General features: G+C 39.6%; 1 protein-coding gene across 3 annotated transcripts in view; it reads right to left on the reverse strand.

Annotated features, from left to right (window-relative positions):
• Positions 1–14863: 14863 nt before the first annotated feature.
• The window catches only part of OLA1 (Obg like ATPase 1), a 199587-nt gene continuing 192174 nt past the window's right edge, over positions 14864–22276 (reverse strand). For all 3 annotated transcript variants that reach the window (XM_034785649.1, XM_034785648.1, XM_034785647.1), the window contains 3 exons: positions 21886–21982; positions 19652–19774; positions 14864–15388 (listed from right to left, as the gene is read on the reverse strand). In XM_034785649.1, coding sequence (XP_034641540.1) covers positions 15287–15388; positions 19652–19774; positions 21886–21982 — 322 coding nt within the window. In that variant the 3' untranslated portion in view covers positions 14864–15286. The remainder of the gene's footprint in view (positions 15389–19651; positions 19775–21885; positions 21983–22276) is intronic.

Raw genomic sequence — 22276 nt, forward strand, 5'->3', positions numbered from 1 at the left:
CCTCTGAAAAATCAGACCACTTCTTGAGGTGCCTGAATTTAGATGTGTAACTCTAGGTATCCAGTTTTGAGGATACTGGCTGTAATGGCTCCCCTGCCCCACAGGGATGCTGTGAGGATGAATTCATAGTATCTGTAAAGTGAGTTCTCAGATTAAGAGGAGCTATAGAAGAATTAGGTACCTATTTTAAATAAAAGATCTGATCTGGATGATAGCTAAAATGTAAGTATAAATGCTTTTAAAATGTAGCTAGCCTCACAATTAACATGGGACAGTTTTACAAAGAGATCATTCTACTTTTTAAAAATAGACCCAACAATTTTGGGGCAAGTGTTTCAAGCTTAAATTGCATAATGCACATCCAACCTTTTCAAGTGGTTTTCTAGCTCAATAAACAATCATTTGCTTAATAAGAATGCCTTACACAGTACACTGAAGCATCATTCATGCGGGAGGCGCTTAAAGCACTTTACAGAACTACAGTAAGCATCCCCAAGGAGGGTTATTTTCCTATAGGAAATATACATGATCCTGCAGTAACATAGTCTGGGACCTGGAGTAACCATGAGGCAGTATCAGTTAGATTGTTCAGGGGATTTATTGCCTTATTACAGACAGGTGCCAGTCAGGTCCTACAGGATACCTTCAGCTCTGCTAGATACAGACTGATACAGTAAGTAGCAGTGCCATATACAGTTACCTTGGTGACTCATTGCCCCAGAAGTCAGACACCCCTTGTCAAGATACCCGTACGCTGCCTCCTAACAGCTGCAGATAAGATTATAGAACTTACTCCTAATCATTTACCATGTTCCCCTTCTAGGAACAAACGGTTTGTGTATACAATACTCTATCCAAATTTTGTTATCTAAACAAACATACCTACCCACTTATATTCACTCTGCTTCTGTAGCGAATACCCATTTTAGCTGTTAACAGCTAGAGACCTGATTTTTCATGTGAAGTGCGTATTTCATATCCTACCCTCAGTGGTGTAGGATCATGGAGGAAATTAACAAAGAATCACCAGGGTTGCTGGCTGCTTTGTTAGATGCCCAGATTCGCTGGCCTGGATAAAACCCTAACTGACTGTAGACTAAGTTTCTGGTTAAACAGCCTTTTGCTAGACATATTTTCTCACAATCTGGTAATGGTGAACACAAGCCTGAGGAGTGCATTTTATATATATTTATTTCTTAGGGACCTACTTCTGGACAACTAAGCATGGATCAGAAAAACTATTGCAACAATTCTTTAACAATCTGGTCTTCTCTTTCATCTTTCCATTTCTTGTGGACATTTTTGATGGCTGGTGTGACGCTCAGTAGTGAAGATAGGAGAAGCCCTTGATAGCATATCATCAGTCACAAATACCTCTTATGGCATGAAGAAATAGATTTAAAGATAGCTATACTTCTAAGGGACAAAACAGACACTGAGAATCAAGGATATTTCATGGAGATGGAACAGAATTGAAGAGTTGCTGCTTCTTGCCACACAAGAACATTGGGGTCCTGCATATACGTATTGAGGCTGTTCAAACAACGTTTATGCTTGAGTTTAGGAGAACACTTAAAATTCTAATGGTAGGTACATTGCACAGTTCCAAATTTTGCAGCAAGTGGTGTGACAGGTTGGACCCCCTGGGACGTCACCTGGTGTGCAGGGACACCACTGAGTCAAACTATTCTGCCAGCCTGGGTTCCCTTTACCTTGTCTTGTGGGTTAGGCTCCCCAGCCTTTCTCAGCCAAGCACACAGGCAGGGCCACACCCAGCTGCACAGAGAGACAGAGATCCGCTCTGGGAAGGCTCAGCTTAAGGGGCTTGCCACAGCATCCAGATATCCACCTTCCTTTGGAGTACAAACCCAACATTATACAAAATTCACCTCTTCCCTCAATGTGGAGGAGGGTGTATACAACTTCTTGCCCCCCGTTAGAAATCACATAAATACATTTATTAACTGTCAGGTGTATTTTAAGTAGATAAGGAGGTAGCAGACAGAACAAGAAAATAAAACAGAACACGCAAACTAAGCTTAATACACTAAAGAAACAGGTTACATGCAAGTTCTCACCCTAAATATGGTTCTAATAATCTTCTTCACAGGCCAGATGCCCTTTCCCCCCGTTCAGTCTTAGCTGTTTCCAGCAGTCATCTTGGGTGGGGTACCAGGGGAGAACTGACTCCCAGGATTGCCTCACTCCCCACCCTTAAATAGGATTTGCATAAGGCGGGAGTCCTTTGTTTCCTAGTTTGACCGCCCCCCCCTTCCCTTCCAGTGGAAAGTTACAAGAAGTCCCAGGTTATGTTTTATTATCGGGTGACAAGACCACAGGAAGACTAAGCTCGTTTCCAGTCCATTTGGCTCTTGCTGATGGGCCATCAGCACTGTCGGGCTTTTCCATTGTTGTATCTGAAGTGTTAGCCGGGGACGTCACCCACAGTAACAGTTGAAATATAGATACATAGTCAATATTCCTAATTTCAGATACAGAAATGATACAGGCATACAAATTGAATAATCACATTCAGTAAATCATAACCTTTCCAAAGATCTCACACGAGCCATCTTGCATAAAGTAGATCTCAGTTATGTCATATTCATATCATAAGCATATTTTCATAAAGAATATGGAATGGCACATCACAAGTGGCATCAGGAGTATTTTATTCAGGGAGAAAATGTTAGACCAGAATATTCCCCAGGCTGAAAATCTGCATCTCCTGCTACTCTTTGATCATGACAGGTAGGCCATCAAGAAGGGAGACCCAAATGAAGTTATGGGCAGCTAGCCCTGAGAGATTTCCCGTGTGGACTTTATAAATGCAAAAATTAACCCTTAAGCAGTGGCCTTTCTAGGATTTCTTTGATTTTTGCCATAAAGATGAAAGGGAGATTTTTAGCAAACATAGAAGAGCAGATCAAGAACAGGCCTGCCAAACATTCAGGGACAATTTTTGTAAGGGAAAGTGGAAGTCCTGGTCCCACTCTAGCTACCTATAAGAACCCTGACTAGTTAGCCTGCATCTGGTTTGGCCTTATTAACGTCTAATTCCCATATATTAATTTTTCTTCATTAGATGGGAGAACAGAGTATACTTAACATGCTGTTTTTTATCAAGGTCCAATTGAAAAGAAAGAGCTATTACCCTTCCCCATGTGTACCAGTCACAATCCGCCTGTTCTCTTTAAACACAAGCTCTTTATTAGCAATGGGCTTTTTTGTTTTGTTTTAATATCTCCATTCTCTGCAGAACGAATAATGTTTTATACCACTCTTGTGGTGTGCTGTGGTTCGCCTGAGGGGTATTGTGGCAACACATGACAGATGAGCTTGACAGACTGCATTAGAACCAGGTGACTGAACATTAGCTCGACTATATGTGCAGGCATAAGTAAATCTCATTCTTAATCTAAATTGTTTTTGATAAGAACAAAAGCCATGTGCAAATGAATATTTCCATCTTATTTCAAATTCTAGGTTTCAACTACAGTATTCAAGCTATTCCCCAGTGTAATTTACTTGTAATAATATGTCATTTTTGCCATTTTACAGTTTTCTCTTAAAGTAGTACAGAAAATGTTTTAAAAAGCACAAATACCAGCAGCACCAATCTCCATTCAGCCCAAGCATCAGTGCTTTCCTTTCAGACAGGCACATCATTGAAAACAATGACAACCCCAATGTGATAAATGCTCCAGTCGTTAAAGCATTTTGATTCGGGAATAAAAGAGCATACTTGTAGCTTTTTTGTTTTAGACAATAAATATAAATTAACTATTTTCCCTCTATTCCCAAAGTGGCATCTGCTGGAGAAGCCATGGCTGACCACAGCTTGTCAAATGCCTACCTCAAATCAATAAGCCATTTTTAGACTTGAACCTGTCCAGTACAGAGACTTTGCCTGAAACACAGCCTGCATGAGTCTACGTTTAACAACAGAATTATCTTTTCCTTGTAACAGCTTTGAACACCAGCTAAAACTTTGTACACCAGACTGCACCTTTACAGCACTGCTAGTATTGGCAAGAAAAACCTGGATAGAGGCCTTCAATAGCAAGGAGGTAGGGGAGAAGCAATAGGCATCAGGGTACAACAGTTGTAATTAGATAAAGGTGGTTTAAAAACAGAATTTTATCCCCAGTGATGTATCTGAGAGGCAGATACATCAGGCTGGAATTAATGTGTTAAGTATTTCAGCTCATGCGGTTCAGAGAAGAAGGATAGTTATGTGCTTAAAGGTCTGGCCTGGAACTTAAGAGATCAGAGCCCATATCCCAGCTGTATCACCCGCTCGCTGGCTGAGCTTAGGCAAATAACCGAATTGATGTTTGTGAGATGCTCAGTACTATGGTGATAGAAGCCATACAAGTAGCTGAGACCCTGGGTGCTCCCGTGTCCACACTGTAGACTCTGCTGCAGTGACAGGAAGGTTAGTGAGGAAACTACTTTGAACAAAGACTCTAGCTTGTTGAATTAGGTCTTAGCCATTCAAAAGCATATTTTTACTTTTGTTTGTAACCATTTCTAGCTTTATTCCTTCTATTTGGTATCACTTAACCCATGTCCTTTTGTCAATAAACTTGTTTTATTTTGAGTACAAGCCAACACAGTGCTGTGTTTGAAGGGACGAGGATATTTACAGCTTATTAACTGGGGTAATGTACTGACTCTTTAAAAGAGCAGTGAACTTAATATCTTCTGTGAATACACAGTCATAGGGGCTGTGCATTGCAGAGAAACATCTCTGAGGAGCTCAGGGGCTAGAGATCACTTATTGTAACCTGCTAGGCAAAGTTTGGGCAGGGAGAGCCTTGAGGAGTTTGCAGGTGAGGAAGACAGGCTGATGTGGCAGGGACCTGACAGCCCAATCATCAGCAAAGCTCACTCTTGCTGAGGCAGGGTTATAGTGGCTCACAGCTTTGGGTGTCTGCAGCAGGATGTTACATTAGCTAAACAAGCAGACGGACGTGTGAGTGACAGGCAGAAGCAATGAAGACAGTAGTGGGGAGATCTGTGGGGATCTCTCTGGCAGTCTCATACAGGGAAACGAGGCTGTGGGAATAGGGTTACCAACTCCGGGGGGACATGTGGGATGATCCTGAACTGATAAAACTAGGCAGCTGGCAGCACGTATTGAGCACTGTGACAGATTTCCCAGGACAACAAGCTCAAAAAAGGGACGATCCTGGGAAAACCTGGGCAGGTGGCAACCCTAAAATGGGAATGAGAAGGAACTTTCCATTTTTTAAAACCACCTCTCTAGCCACAGCAATGCCTGTTCCTACTACTCTAGGATTCTGTCTATACATGGAGCTGGAAGGGTGATTCCCAGCTAGAGGAGACAGGCGTGTGCTATTGGCAGGCTAGTGCACTACAGATAAGAGTGTAGCTGCAGCAGGAAGGGCTAGCCCACCCACACTGTATGTCTGTCCAAGACCCTAGGCACAGACTTAGGGGCATCTAACTCCTTCAGCTGGTTGTACTGGTAAGGTTTCATTCTATTTTTAGTGCACTAGCTCGACACAAGACAGCGAAAGTATCGCCCCCAGCTCCACATGTAGACATACCCTATGAGGGAAAGCCATGTTTGCTGGGGCATAGGTATCAATCCAGTAAAGACTGAGGCCTTGTGCACATTCCACCAAGGCTTCCCCTCTTTCTTACTATCCAGGAAGCATCTACAGAATGAATAGAATGGACTTTGTTATTCAGATGATGTAGGAGACCTTTTCTTTCTTCTTCGAGAGATGTCCCTGTGGGTGCTCCACTCTAGGTGTTGGTACGTCCCTGCGCCTTCACTCGGAGATTTTTCGTAGCAGTACTCGTACTGGCCACGCATGCGCAGAGGCTGTCCCCCCCTCCCCCGCAGTGAGTCTAGGATAATAGTGCGCATGCGTGGCCAATCTCCTCAGTTCCTTCTCTACCGTCCCCGGCCTGAGACGGAGCTCAGCAGACTCGTTAGGAAATCCCTCACTTTGTTACAATGACCTGTTCTAGTAGTTAGTTTGTTGTCAGTTCTTGTTAATGTAGCTCATTAGTTCTTTTATCTGTTAAAAAAAAAAAAAAAAAAATTTTTTTCCTCTCAGCCGCAGCCGCTTCTACCATGCCTGGCTCCACAGGCTTTAAGCGCTGCTCTACGTGTAAGGACGCTATTCCGCTCTCTGATGGCCACTCTCATTGTATAAAATGCCTGGGGGAAAACACACATTCCCCAAAAATGTGCCCACTGGACCAAACTCAGTTCCAGGGCACGGAAGGACAGGGAGTTTAAACTGAAACTGCTCCTCCTGCAGAAGTCTATCGGGTCAGTTTCAGACCCAGGAGCCGACTCCAGCTCTACTGCCCGCCACAGCCCCCCTGCTTCAAAAAAACTGAAGAAAGCTAGAAAAAAGGGGCAGCCCTCTCCAACAAAGAAGTTGGTGAGGCACAAAAGTGCCTCAGGCAGGTCAACAGTTTCCCTGCCTGTGTTTCCTCACCTCAGCACTTTTGAAGAGCCGGGCTCCTCAGGCACCGCACGAAAGCCGCCTCAGGCTGCGGCAGCGGTGCGAAGCTCCGGTGCCGAGGCTTCAGGCTTTCAGTTGCCTGCCTTGTTTATGGCACCGTTCGGCACCGAGACGGACGCGGTGCCGACATTTCCAGTTACTGCACAGGGTGAGTAACCTCCTCTTCTGTAGTCACTGAAATGGCACTGCAGAGCTCTTGGTTAGCACTTCAACTGTGGTGGAGGGGGCAGAAATACCACTGGACAAAGGTGGGAAGAAAGTTGATTTTTGGACACCAGGAACAGGTGAGGCCTTTGGCAGTGGGGAAGGCATACGTCTTTTCTTTCCTTCCCATGTGCAGGCAGGAGTGGAGGTGAATTGTTTTTGGAGGGATAAAGAGCGGGGAATTTTTTTCTCCTCGTTCTCTGCAGTACTGATTGTCTTAACTAGGGATGGGCTAAAGATACAAAGACCCTGAACTTGAGAGGAAATTTGGAGCTGTACCTGATCTTGTGTCTTAGGCACTTCTCTGGGGTAAACCAATCTGTAATTTAAACATCTTATTGGTACGTCATCCAACTTGTGATTAAAGCTGACCAAAACTGCCATCTCCTCTTGGGCATTTGGGAAAGGGATTCAGGCTATATCCAATTCTTTAGACATATTTTTCTAACTCCTTTGGCTGCAGCTCCCTTGCTCAGAGTGACAGCACTCGTTTCAGCCATCTGAATGTCACAGCATGCTTCACTACCAAGTGTCCCTCAAAATTTGAAAGCATCCTTTTACCCAGCATATGACACAGTGGACAGTTCACTTTTAATTATCACAGTCAAGTTTTCCTTCCTACACTGAAAGAATTTCCACCTTCTTTCCAGCCACACAAACATCTAGAAACATGAGAGAGGGTGGGAAGGAATATTATTCTAGGTCTAACAGGCAGAAACAGCAATCATTGGAATGATTCTAGAATGCACTAGGTTCTATCTCTCGGTGTGCAGCTTAACACTGGGTGACCACCGTCTGATAATAAATGTGATTTCCATCACTTGTCCAACAATGGTAATTTCATCTCTTAACATGATCATCTCTGACTCAGTGTTACAGAGTAATGCTTAAACAGGCATTTTGGTCATAATAAATGGCTGGCAGAGCATTAGGAAATACATGGAGACCAAAACAGTGGCTTAGGATGCTCCCTCTTCTTGTAATGGGGGAGAAAAGAACTTGCATAAACAGAGGGTTGTATTAGTGCTCTTTGGCCCTAGAACATCCCTGTTTAGAGAGGCTTCCCAGGGCTTATGAGAAAAATCATACATGAAGATTTAATTGTCCTGAGGAGAGACCGTGCTACGTGTTGAGCCCCCTTTGCTTCCAGCAGCATTTGGGAGAGTCAGGACTCCACTTTGCTGCTCTTCTACATGAGTTTAAATCCAGTTTCAAAAACTGTACTTCAATTAAACTATTCCTGCGAAAACAAATAAGACTTTTATTGTTATTAAAGTTAGACTCCTGTAACCCGTTATTGCACTTTCCCCTTAATTTTCCAGGCATATGTACTTATGATTGCAGTTCTAAGAGCTGAAATTGTATAATTATTGAAGAGAAAATTATTTTTGCTTGAGAGTATAAGGACAGCTATGAGTCCATGAATGACTCACCCTCAGGCACTCAGGTTTAATTTATGAGCTATTTATCTCCTTGTACACACCCCAGCAGAAACAATTATACTTAGTAATTTGTTGATCTTATCAAGGCTGTTTGATGTTACTATTATTACCGCCAATAATACTGTGCTTTCAAACTTAAATAGAATTTATAACCAAAGCCTAATAGTTTGCACATAATTATTATGTTAGGGAAATTTAACTCTTATAGTTAGTAGTTTTCTCCTGCAGTTTTTAAAGGAGAGCAAATGCAGTTGCCTTTACTGCCTGTTTTGGGTGATGTGTCCCTTCAGCAACAGAACATAGAAAACATCAAAGCAGATGTTAAACACATAAGCTCTCTTACCTTGTTGGTTTCACATGTTGCAAGAGAGAGCTTTTCCTTTTAGTGGAAAGCAAGAATCTGACAAGTCCATGAAGGAATAACAGGAAGGTAAGGAATTGGGTCCAGTATAGAAGGTAAATTTGGGCTGAAACAGTACCTGTGATTGCCTCTTCACTAGCCCATTAGTGCAGTGGATTCTCCCAGTGCTCTGATGCACTCTTATTACACTACAGCTGTAATCATGCTACCACATGATTGTCTAGCAGGTGAGGGGCAGCCATGCTCTAACGCTTTCCAAGTACCCTTTTAGGTGCTCATCAGCTGTTTCATCAACCCAACACTTCTAGGGGGTCTCTTTAAATGGATGAAGTCTCTCAGTATGAATCAAAACCAAACTGATTTATAATAAATTAATAACATTAATTATTAAACATTTGTGATAAATTAAACCCTGGCTGTTTGAGGGGTCTCCCCACTCACTGTTCTCAGGAACCAGTGTCACTCTGATCTCTGTTTGGAAGGCAACACCAAAGTCCCTGCTAGAGGCTCTCATTTCTCTTGGCTTCCTGGTCTGAAGGAGTCTGACCCAGTCTCCCTTCTCAGCTGTCACAGACCCTCTCCCCTTCTCTGCACGTTGCCCCCTAAATGGCCTCACCAAAACCATGTAAGTTAGCTAGTCCCCAGGTTTCAGCCACCTGGGAACTTTCCGTTCATAGAATCATAGAATATCAGGGTTGAAAGGGACCTCAGGAGGTCAACTTGCCAGTTACTTAAGGGTTTAGAGGTTAAGTGATTTAACGCACCAGATCGAAGCCTGGGTTCAAATTAGACTTGGATCACAACTCAAAATTTTTTGGTGGTCTCAGTTGGATGGAGAAATGTTCCAAAAATCACATGAGAATCTGCAATAATTGTCAATCTCTGCTCAGAGCTGGGACAGTGGAGCTGTTGCAAGTCAGGAATGAGCAGCACCTAGTAGCTATCCATGCTACACCGGGTCCCAGTTAGTGCTAACAGGCCCACTCTTTTAGGAACACTTCCTCAAAATTTAGTCAATAGAGCATTGAGATTCTTGCATCAGTTCTACTCACAGAAACACCCCTCACTATACTGCATACCCCTGATTGCACATATTCAGTTTTACACAGCCTGGGCTCTTTAAAATTCCTTTTGTTGTGCAGATGTCCTGCCTTGCAGGTGGAATTCCACTGAATAACAGAGTTCCTGTAGTAAAGGCACTCCCTTTCTACAGGATAGGTGGAATTTTAAAGGGCCAGTAAGGACTATATGTGCTTCTATTCATCCATCCTAAATCTTTAGACTCAATTCCATTCTCATACAGAGAAAGATCTATTTTGTGGCTAATTTGCTACTTCACATGCACTTGCAATAACAGTAGCTGATTTTGCTATGTGGTTTATAAAGTGCTTGTGCACTGAGCACAGAATGAAATGTTTTACATATTGAAAATAAAAGACTATGGGAGTCTGTCAATGTAGGGAGCTATTCTGATCTCTGATGTACAGACATATTGACTCAGCTCTTTTATGAATGCAGGTGTGCACGTGTAACCAATTTTACAAGCTACAATGTGCTGCAATATGTACCTGCTCTCAAAGATCAGAAATCTATCCTACCTGTAGATAGAAGCCAAGTAACATCTGCTTCTAAGAGAACCTAGAAACAAAGAATTTACATTAAAACTTTAAAAGCTAAAATAACATTGCGATTTCAATCCCTTACAATACAGTGATGAATGCCACCACTTTGATTCCCCCCGCCCCCCCAAAGCATCCAGTGGTTTTCCTAGCTTAATTGAAGTGAAATGATTGAATTAGCATAATCAAACATATGTAATTAGTATTTTCCAAAGAGTCAAAATGAAAATGGACAATTTAGTTTAAAAAAAATTACTAATGTTCTAAAAGATGATCTCACTTAATCCAGTGTCTATGAGGAGGGAGGGGCACCCAGGAGGTCATCACAGGAGGGGAGAAGAGAGAAGATGCTTGTTTTTAAATTTTACAAATTGTATTTAGCTATATTCTTATGCTTCTGTTTTACAACAGGATTTTATAGCCCAAACGTACATGTGGCTTGAGTAATGCTCACTATTTAACCACATCTGATAAAGAGGGCAATATATCACCATGGCTGACTTCTACTTACATAAAATTCTGAAGACAACATTTTTTAAAAGTAGAAAGCGATCAGGCCTAAGAACATAACAAAACACTACATTAGAAAAGCACTGCGACAATCTGAAGCTACAAAGAGTTCTTTGTCAGCGTGGTGGTGTAGAAGCACATGCTACCACACAGCCCACCCATCTGAATTCCAGACTGGAAGCTCTTGCTGCCTGAGCCAGCAGGGCTGGAGAGTACTTTACAGGAGGCTCTCAGCAGGTGAGGCTTTTGCCCATAGCAGAAACAGTTGGGCAATCATGACCAGAATTAATATAGTTCTGAAAAGAGCTCAGTTAAGCCATCCCAGCCCCAGTATAGTCATTGTGACAAGATTTCTGTGTCGCATGACAGGAGAGGTATGTAAGGAACGAAAAGAAGGCTTTTGCCCAGCTACTTTTAACCCAGACTCCCTGATATATAAGTTCATTGATTAACTAGATTCTACTGTCTGGGAAGAGCTCAGACTGTGTACGTGTGGTGAGAGGAGGGAGGTGGATGGGAAATTGTAGCAGACAGGGCCCCAGTCAAGCTGTATAGAATTGAGGAAATGTAATGCTGGAACAGCGAGGGACCATAAAACAGACACACAGTGAAAGAGCAAATAAAGGTGAAATTGAGCAAATATAAGGAAGTGAAATGTTCAATTAAATGTGCAAATAAACACAGCAAAGAAAAATATGATGCAATTTATGGGTGTTTTCAGGGTGACCTTTGAGGAAAGGTGAATTGGGTGGTTGCCTGAGGCAGCAGAATTCAGGGAGACTGAATACTGAATTTATATTCTACAACTACAAAAATGCTGAAACCCGGCATTCCAAATAAAATATTCTGGGGCCATAAGGATGCTGATCAGCTAAACATACACTGCTGACGGTAATCTGCACTCTAGCTGCTGGTTTCCAAAGCGAACATTTAGACTTTTCAAGAGGAGCTCAGATGCACCTGAATTTAACTTTTTTTTATGATCACTACATTTATTAGTTTCAGATTTTCCACAACTGTGTGTGTCATTTGAATTAACATTCTCTGGAAACAACCACTTTACATTTTGCTATACACTCTGGACCAGATCCTGGGCCTCATCTCCGTCCCCTTTGTGCTGCTCTTGGGGACCTGAAAGCTAATCTGAAAGGGCCGGTGGAGATTCCTCAACATTAGGGGATCCCTCAGGTGGCATAAACCCAGCTTTGCTGATTCTTTACCACATGCTCCCCCTCACTCTTAAGCATAGACAGGCTGGGAGGAAGGGGGTGTGGCTACAGAACTGCAATTTGGTGATCCCTGGCTGGTGAAACATTCCCTGTGGGACTGATTTGAGCCAGTCAGACCCAGGATCAAGGGAGCAGAAAGGTGGCTTAAGTCCTGTTCCCCTGACAATCCAGGTCCTGTACCAAGGTCAGCCAGATACTGGGATCTGGCCTTCTATACTTTAATGAATCCATTGAGTCAGTAGTCTGAAGCCTTAAGTTTTAGTGATGTATTTTATGCTTTATCAAGCTTTGAAACATCACATTTTTGGAGTGCCTCAGAAACAAAGTGTCATGCTGGAAACTACTGATTGCTCAGAGATGGTGCTGTCCATAAACGGCAATACCAGGCCTCTTTCTGCTCTGCCTACATTGTTGCAAAACTCCAGACTCCCTCCCCTATTTTTCGGTTACTGGGGGCAGGTAACAATTTTCTTGTTCTATCAGTGCTTGTGTTGTGCTTTAGCCATCAAAGGGTGTCATGTTTACAGTAACTCAGGTGTTGAAGTAAAGGGGAAAAGGGAGCACAGCTTCCCCTCTTCTGCTAACTGTAAAGGGAGAGCTTCCTTCCTTTCTCTGGGTTGGGGGAACAGTGCCCCCACAACAGTTCACTTGGCTGGTGTAGCAAGAGCTTTCCCTCCACTTCATTCTATTCTAACCACTGTAGTGACCAGTTTGTGGGGGCTCCTGCACTACTGATAGGGCAAAGCTGTATGGACTTCAAAGCATTTGTACAGGTGTGTGGGGGCATGGTCATATATGGGTCTTGAAGCAATTGTGCAGGTTGGTATGCACAGGTGGTTGGTTGGTTTTAAGTGAAGTTTCCTACCACCTAGATTGTGTGGGACTGAGTCAAATTTGTGCATAAAATTGTAAGTGTTCACAGGCATTACAAGAACAGTTAGATTTTAGGGGTTTACATTTTAGAACTCTGCAGACTCTCAGTCCTGCTGGAGAAAATGAGGACTGTCTGTGCCCAAATATTTATTGTGGTAGCTGCCAGGCAGCACTGGAGACTGGAGAGTACTGATCACAGGCAAAATTGCCAGATTATGCTTTTTTAAACAACACTTTTAAAAGAGCAATTAAAATTATTAGGTTAATCAGATGAATTATTCAGAGAGAGATGACTAGCTTTTCAGTCCAGTTAATAAGACCAGTTCAGACCAGTTTCTGTGATGAAATTTAAAATTTGGGGAGGTACTGGAAATGCTATAATATGTACAGCTACCAAATTACTGTCAAATTATGAAATTAAAATGCAATTAAGAAATCCAGTCAGATGAAGAAGTCTCCAAATTCTGCAGTTCTGGTTTCTAGCATAATTTCTTCATTTATATGAAGTGATTAAAGGACATAAGAACATTATTCACCTTTGGACTCCACTGCTCCCATAGAAACTTTACAGACAAGACTGGACCCTAATTTATTCTGCAGGCCTCAGGCTGGATTTCAGTTTGTACTATGGCAGGAAAGAGTTCATGAGTGGGCTACAAACTGGGGACTGACGTCTCTATACCAAAGTAAGACAGTGGCTCTCCTGGGACACTGGCTAGACCTCTCATCTCCTCACATCTTCTCAACTTTTTATTGTGGCTAAATCCCAGCATGACCCCTTACCCTCCGATGTCATTACCTTGTCTGACTTCCAAGAGAATCAGATTGGTTTAGTTTCTTTCCGCTTCACAGATTGTACTTCCAGTGCAAAATTGTGGTCCTAATTTCTTTCAATTATATGGAAATCATCAAAATTATGGTAGTGAGAACAGTGCACTTAGGATGCCAATATAATTTCTGGGATTAATAAAAGTCCTAGGCTCCTGCAGCCTGCTTCAAAATAACCATTCTCACCTCTCTCCCTCAATGACAAAAATAAAGCTTTTTAAAAACAAAAGGTCAGCTGCATTCCTGTCCCCCCAGTGCCAATTGCAGTTTAGGGAGTGATGCCAATTGTTTTACAATAAGCCACCTTGTGTCACTGACTTTGATCTTTCTCCTACTCCTCCTGAGAACCTAATGTGGCTCAGGCAGCATTACAGGAGGAACCCAGTACTGTAGCATTACCAGTTCTCCCAATATCTTAAACAGGGAGGCTTGCCTGGATCAGTTGCTTTTCAAAGTTTTTAATAAAATAAATTGGTCGCAGGAAGGCTGGAGCTTTGCCATATCTATGAACCTTGGGAATTATCATTCTCTTCCCTAACACTGCCCACTGGAGCCCCTGCTGTGTCTAAAACCGAACTGAGTTAGGGTGCATTTTAGAAAACAAACAAGGTATCTTAAATTAATTGAATGCATTGTCAGAGCAATTCTAAGTGTTGAAGTGAGTTAATATTTTTGGTTGTATCCCCATTTTAACTCATTCGTCCACAATATCCAGAGAACTCTGCTCTTGTTCATGGTTAAAGGGGTAAGCAAGTAGCTGCTGCCCATGTCAGTGGAACTGTCTGACTGACAGAACAGCGTGACCTCTTTCTTCAAGACTATTACATACTCCTCCATTGCCCTAAAACCTTGAACAGAGGACATCTTACATCGGGCACCACTGGACCAGCCTCTGCAATTTAACAATTTCAAAGCAGGAATTAAATACTCTTTTCAGAATGATTTTAACAAAAAAGCTTCAGCCTCAAAGATAATATGATTTTCCTACATATATTTTGCTCTCTCTGGTCAAAATCACTTATGCTATATCTTTTTATTATCCTTACTATCATCTTTCAATGAATGTCCATCTACAAATTCATTAACTTGAGACAAATCATTGGCATCCTAATCTTCTGAGTCCCATGAAAGACTCACTTTTAAGATACAATTGCAGCTGCCCCACGCTGCCGGTTACTGTATCATACACATGTCTTTAAATTCTGTAATCAGCATCCACCAGGTGCCGTATCGCATTCAGCACACCACAGTCAGTCAATACAGACATCCCCAAACACACCAAGGCTGGTTTTGTCAAATGTTTTATTGAGTGTAGACATCTGGAGTACTGTAAAACATGCATTATCTGTAGATTCAAAAAGGAGCAAGCCACATTGTCCTCACTGTCAAACGTGTCAGGCTTGGCATACATGATGGAGATTAATGAAGTATCATGAGAGTAATATGGTTCCTGAAAAGCTTCTACAATTTGGAGTAGGGTCTTAATCATTTGAAATGCAAAGCTGTTCACATTTAGTGAACTTGTATGTTCACTGGGGGTGCCATATTTTAATTCAAAACAAACGAGTAATTTCATTGGGAAGGGGGGAGATTTTTCCCCTAGGTATATACTGTATGCTTTCTGTTTTTAGATATTCTGTCTAAATAAAAATTCATATGCTTTTTGAAGTAGCACAGTTTATTGTGAACAATGAGCAACATTTAATATTCATTTCTTCTTGGATTGCTGAGGTGTATTAAATTTAAAGAAGATAATATCGCCATCCTCAACTATGTAATTTCTGCCTTGTCGTCTGTATTTCCCAGCACTCTGTAAATGGAAAAGACAGGAGAAAAACAGGTTATTACTTTAAAATTAAGTTTTTACTAAAAAAACCCAGATTTAAAAACATTATTTTTGTTTAAAATAAAAACAGTACCATTATCTCAAATTCAGAGTTTGATTCTTGTAATGACTTCTTGATTTGGGCAGAACTGGATTTTACATACATAGATAACCATAATTTTCTCTCCATTAAACGGATAGCACATAAATATGATTAGACCGGTATCGTGAAGCTTTATTACATGATGTTAATGGTACATTTCTGATGTGTCTGTAAACACCAGCGACTCATTACAACAAAATGGATAAAACACCATTTTCTTTTAGTTCTTAGGCTTTTTATTCCCACCTCCAAAATGTCCTCAAGTGTAAATACTAATGATAGCAATCTAAGACTTTACTGCTAGAAAGACAATCAAAAATGATTTGTATCCTAACTACACAGCTCTCATACTGGTCTTGTTGACCACTTCCAGGTGGTCTGCTGAGCTGCCGCTATCAATGAAGAAGCACGCACAGTCAAAACAAAGATCATCCCACCATGTCAGAAAGTTATAATTGGGCGTGCAATACTCTTCAAGCAGAGCTTCCTTCTATGCTTCTGCACAGGACGAGAAGGGCTGAGAAACACAAAATAAAGTCTCAGTCTTTTTGTTAGGTATTTGTTTGGAGTAAATTTAACTAATCAAATTTATCGGTGACACAAAAGTTAGGACAGCAAGTCCACAAAAGGACAGAAGTGACCTGCAAGATGGGCTGCTGAGTTTAGAACAGGGCTGAACAAGCAGGCTGGAGGCAATTACAGGATATTTGGAACTTAAATGTGAAGTCCTACACTTTGGGAGAAAAAACAGAGCAGATACAAAATAGGTGTGGATGCTACTACACATTGGTACCTCCCTGCACTGAAGTGTGTGATAATTTTCTTTTCTCTTTGATGCTGACCTAAGTTGGTTTGTTTTTATTAAGGCAAGTACCGTAAGGGCTACAGGGATGGTGTGGGATCAACACTGTAAGGAGGGCTACATGAACATTTACTTTTAAGAAGTGATCTACAACATGGAAAAGTTGAGACCCACTCCTGTAGCTCAATACTCTTCCTGTTTTGAAGAGTTCTCCTGCAAGGGAAACTGCTTCCATGCATGACTTTGCTGTGCCAATTTTCTCAATGACCTACCATAGTGGTGGCATGCTAAGATACTACTGTAGAAAAGCTGTTAACTAATTACCTTAATTACAGCAGAACAGGTCAGATTAATGGTACATAATTACTTTAGGTACTTTTCTGCCACAAAACCCTCCTTTGCAAACCACCACATTTCCCACGTTGGTGTGTAGGAATCTAGAAGCTCAATGATCTTGTAGCTGTCATTCCCAATTTAAATGGGAGGACCAGTGACTTTCACCTCCGGTAAATCTCTCAGATGCAAGAGCCTATACAACAAAGACTTAATGCTACAGTAATTGACCCTATCCCATATGACATGTCTATTAATACCGAAATAAGACCTTAAAAATGTTGACTTCTTTTTCTGGAAATTTTCTTAGAATATACAAGGTTTGCTCTCAAGTAATATTAGTAGTTCTTCCCTTTGAAGATACTAATAATGCTCTAAGTCAAGAGTAATTAGACTAATTGGTAGCATAAACACTAATAAAACAGTCTGCTGCAAAGAATCATCAGGAAGTGTAAGCTGCATGCACATGTATGTAGACTTTTTACAGATAAATACACATACTTTTCAACTGGAGAAAGGAGAGATGCATTATTCACAAATATTTACAGAATAACCTAGTTTACACAAAGCAGCACCAGTTCAGGTTTTCTAGGACACCGCTACATTCTGCCATAAAGTGGTCTAGTCTTCTTTCATTAAATACATTTTGACAGACTAATATACACTTATGTATTTCTGTTACCAGTTTACAATTAACAGTGACAGTGTTCCTTTAAATTCTCTAGAGACCATTTAATCCATTTCCATTGCTATCAGAAACACTGGTTGAAAAAATCAATACCCATTTGTGAATCTTGAGTATGTATTAAACAAGACACGTCTAACCAGTTCATTTGCACTTGAAAGCAGCCATCTGTAGAAGCCAGCTTTGCCTAAGCAGATATGATTGCTAATAATGTGATATCCCTGTAGACTACAAAGCCCACACAGAGCTATTCAGTATATAGTTCACAGCATTGGCATTAAATTAGTTATGCTGTACTGGTGTTACACACACACAAAATCAAACTTAAAAATCGATCAACTTGATAACATACAAAACAAGCAACTCCAAATACCAATGTTATTTTAACTGAATCCAAAAGCTCCCAAATTTAATTTTGAAATTTAAGAGCAATATAAAGTTAATTAATATGGTCTACAGCTTGAGACAGCGTTTTTCAATTTATATTTAAGAAGCCTATGTAATATCATAAATTTTTCTAAAAGCAAGGATTTCCTTTTACTAGGCTTTTAAAAAGTTTGTATAAGCAAATGTAAATATTTGTGCTCTATAGACATATTAAAATTTGTTCATAACAAAATCTATTTAATTATGATTTACAGTTGGAGCACAGAAAAAGTTGTAATTTCTGGATTCTTACATTGGGAGAAAACATCTAAATCAAAACTTACCAGAAAAATACTTACTGAAGATCACAATATCTAATAAGGTGACGTAGCTCTTATGCAGGATACTCATATGTGTATTTCAGCAATTACTGTTGGTATAATTTGAGTCCCAGCTACGTAAACAAGTTTTCTGACTAAGGAATATTTGATTTATTTACACTGTGGTTTAGTTGTACAACTATAAACTCTACTTCCCTTTTCACAAGATAGTTCACATGCTACAATGAACTAATTATACTGGGATTTCCCCTCCCCCCCCCACTTCCTGGGGTTCAAACAGACCTATAAAAGCCCTGCTGCTCAGTATCATCTTCCTTAGTGATACTACTGAGAATAAAAGGAATCTGAAATCAGTTTTGCATAGCTTTCAAACTATCAAATTGCAAAAAACGAGGCAGAGCCTTTTAAATTCTTTAACTCATTATAGTAGGAGCCTTCAAATATTGTGGTGGGTTAAACCTAACTAACCTTTTTAAAAGACTTTTCACCAAGTCTATGTGAAATAAAGAGAAATTCTACTTCCTTATAATAAAAACAAAAACTGCTAAGACTGAAATAGCATTACAAAGAAATACAGCTCTTCTTACTACATTTATTTGCCATGTATAATTTTACTCCATGTTTAATAACTGCAAATCAGATTTAATTTATCAGAAGTAATAAGGGCACAACTCTGGGCACCCAATCAGTCTCTGCCCTCTAGTGTTGAGAACGCAGATAAAATGCCTCATTTTCATGAACGTGTACAGCACAAGAAAAAAAATTATAAAGCGTCAGTACAAGAAAAAAGTTTTTCATTTAATTAGCTTATAACCTATTCTGTAAGTAATAGCCAGGAAACTATCTATTGTACAGAATTGTCTACATACAATTAATGTGGTCACTATAAAATCTTGATGTTACTGCATCACAGTATTTACTTTATGCATGGTATCTGCAGTTCGTCCTATACTTACGAGGAAGCCTGCACATTTTGTCATAAAATTAACTGCTGAACACAGCAAATGTTAAAATTTTAATCGTGCCTACTATAGTCTATGATAGGATACTACTAACAACAAAATTATTATATTTCAGTAATAAAATATTTCCTTAAACATTTGCATTAGAAATTTGATACATAGTTGTAATGTAATGCCTTCACTGCTGACTTCACAACAAACTTACTTCTTATTAATAGAAATAGATAGTGGGGGTGAAGGGGGCAGGAATGGGGAGGTTAAAGTAATCTGAAAGCTAGCCATCCCATTAAAAATATCCAAATTTCTAAAGAGTCAAAATATTTTTAAATGTTACAAAAATATCACCATGGTCTAAAATATTAAGATTAGATATTATAAACCTATGTGAAACTTTATTACAACTCTTGCTTGTAATGTTGACATTTGGTCTGTAAGCTGTCATATTTTAGTTACTAAAATTGTCACATCTCTGTTAGTTAAACTAATGTATTTTAATTCTTTTCCAAGTATAAAACGACAGTACATCTGTGGTCTATTATTAGAGGTAACTGTCAGATTCACTTACCACCAGAGATTTCTTCCCAATGAAAGAAGAGTCTTGAAATGGGAAAATGGTGTGTATGGGGGAGGGGCACTGGAAAAGATGGGGAGCTCACCTTGACAGCTGTTTCCGAACCTTCTTCTTTAAAGTCTTCATATTTCATTACTTCAGCCATAATGAATCCCTTTTCAAAATCTGTGTGAATCTTTCCTGCTGCCTGAGGAGCCTTCGTCCCTTTCTGTCAAAGGAAAGACCAGAAGAAAATTAATTGCATTTAAGAAGATTGATTGCAGGAGAGAGGTTTCTCCTTTCTCATATGCTTTCAGGCTCTACTGAAACTTTGTTTCCTATCAGTTAATACGTTAGGCATACAACTGGAGAATTCTCAATATTGGGACATATAGATAGATGCCCTTAGCACAGATAAACCAACTGATATTAAAGAAGGGCAGCTTTGTTTTTTCCTAATGGGTATCAACAGCAGTATTGATTTTATAAGCTGTGGTTGTGTTTTGTTGTGAGATTCACTTTGATCTCCAGTTCTTTCCAGAGAAAATGAGGAAAATAAAGATTTTTAAGTAACTTTTAAAGCTGAATTATCGAAGACTTCAGTTGAGTCCAAATAAATGTTCACCATCTTTCAGATAGACTACTTCATCTATCCAATAAGTATATTTGGAACCATAAATACATTTTAAAAATCTCAATCCTGAATAATATATTACATCTCATTCAAAAATTATTTTAATAAAGTGATAATACAGAACAAATATGTTTTTATAAATTGCCATCCAATGATATTCTAATCATAAATACAATAATGAAAATATATAACTACATATATTCATGCAACCTTCATAAAAAAGAATTTAAATTTATGTAGAAGAATGCATGCTGCCTGTCTTGAATTACAAGGGCACACATTCTGTGCACACACAACCATGGAAAGAAATTTGAGAAATAATGGTGACCTAAAAGCTGCTTAATAAAGCATGTTAAAGTGCTAAGGAGTCTGACACTGTAAAGCACAGTTTTTACAATAAAAGATGTATTGGGTTAATATGGCTACTCACTGATGCTTACCTGACTAAATATCTTTGCACATTAAATCAAGGATACTTGCAATCAGTCTTAAGATAAACCAGCTTTCAAATTTTCTAGCAAAGGGCAAACATCTTTCCTACTGGAAATGCTAGAGTTTTGGAAGGTTGTTTTTCAAACAATGGCAAATAATGCAGACTAGCAATACATCCATGATTTAATGTTATTTTGTGAACCTATATAACGAACCTTGGCTAGGAGTCATCACTTCAAGGGGGATGGAGTGGAGAAAAGTTACAATTAAATTCCCATGAAAAACATATTTAACATCTAAGTTGAAATGCCTAAATATCTATAGTAATATTAAATCAAAATAAAAATGTAACAGAATAAATTACAGTGGTTATTGAAAACAGAAATTATTTTCTTTGAAATGAAATCAAAGCAGCACTGAAATTCATTACATAGCACTAAAATAAATGGAAGCAGCAGATTAAAACTCAATGACATTCACTACCTCTGAAAGTTGATATTTTTATAATCTGTAAAATGAAATTTGTAAGTATATGCATTTCAAAATATTTTTCAGTACTAATCTCTATATTATAATGTATTTACATTCAAAAGCAAACCATTACAGCTCCGCTCTTATTGTCCTCAGGGAATAAATTAGTCCATCTCTATAGTTGTAATCAGTCTACATGGATATTTAAACACATATAATATACTTTTTAGACATATGTAACTGGACAGAACATATAAAACTATCAAAATAAACTACTTCTAAATATTCAAATCAGTAAAAGACCTTAATTATTACACTGATTTTAGGTTTTTGAGCCCAATTGTGTATCCATGAGGAATATAATGATGTTATATTGCTTTTATTACTGAAAATGTAATCCGAGCAAAGCAAAGGAGGAAAGAACCACCCGCAACCCAAACAAACTTAGCGAATACAAAATGAAAAGCAACATCAATTTCACTGCAGACAAACCCAGTCACACAGATTAAGCAAGCACAATACTGGTACGTCTTATCTCTGACCACAGGAGGAGGGTAGACAGATTCTACAGGATGAAGAAATTCAGACTATGTAATAGGCAGAATCAATTGTTACCTGCCTCAATCAATGCAGCTCCACTTTCACTGTTCAGCAGCTCACAAATAATTAAAGTTATCCTGGACAAAAACCTCATCTGTAATGACTAGCTAACCGCCACCATGACAAACTTCAAAGTCAGTGATATCAATCTGAATTCAATAGTGTGGAACTGGATGTAGCTGATGAATAAGTATGAATCTTACCCTGATGGTCCATGCACGCACTTCATCTGGGCCTGCAGTGAAAAAGTATTCTAGTTGGAGTGCTGCATACCCAGCCTTAATGATCTTTGGTAAAGCACTGAAATAAAATCAAACCAATTCATTCAATATAAAGGCAAGAAACAGCTAAATGCCTCAAGTAATCAATTTACAAGGAAAAGCACACATTTGGAAGACACTGGATCTTTTTTCTTATTACTTTTAAACATGTTGGTAAGCCGAATAGTTGTTTTTTTTTATAAACACCCTGTAGGAGAATTACTTTTTACTACACCAACACAGACAGTATTTTGGTTTGTTTATTCTGCAAAATGCAGAATGACAAGAGAAATTTAAATCATCCTATCACACAGTACTTTTGGTCTCATGCAAA

The sequence above is a fragment of the Trachemys scripta genome, chromosome 11 (assembly GCF_013100865.1).
Source record: "Trachemys scripta elegans isolate TJP31775 chromosome 11, CAS_Tse_1.0, whole genome shotgun sequence".
Classification (NCBI taxonomy): Eukaryota; Metazoa; Chordata; order Testudines; family Emydidae; genus Trachemys; species Trachemys scripta.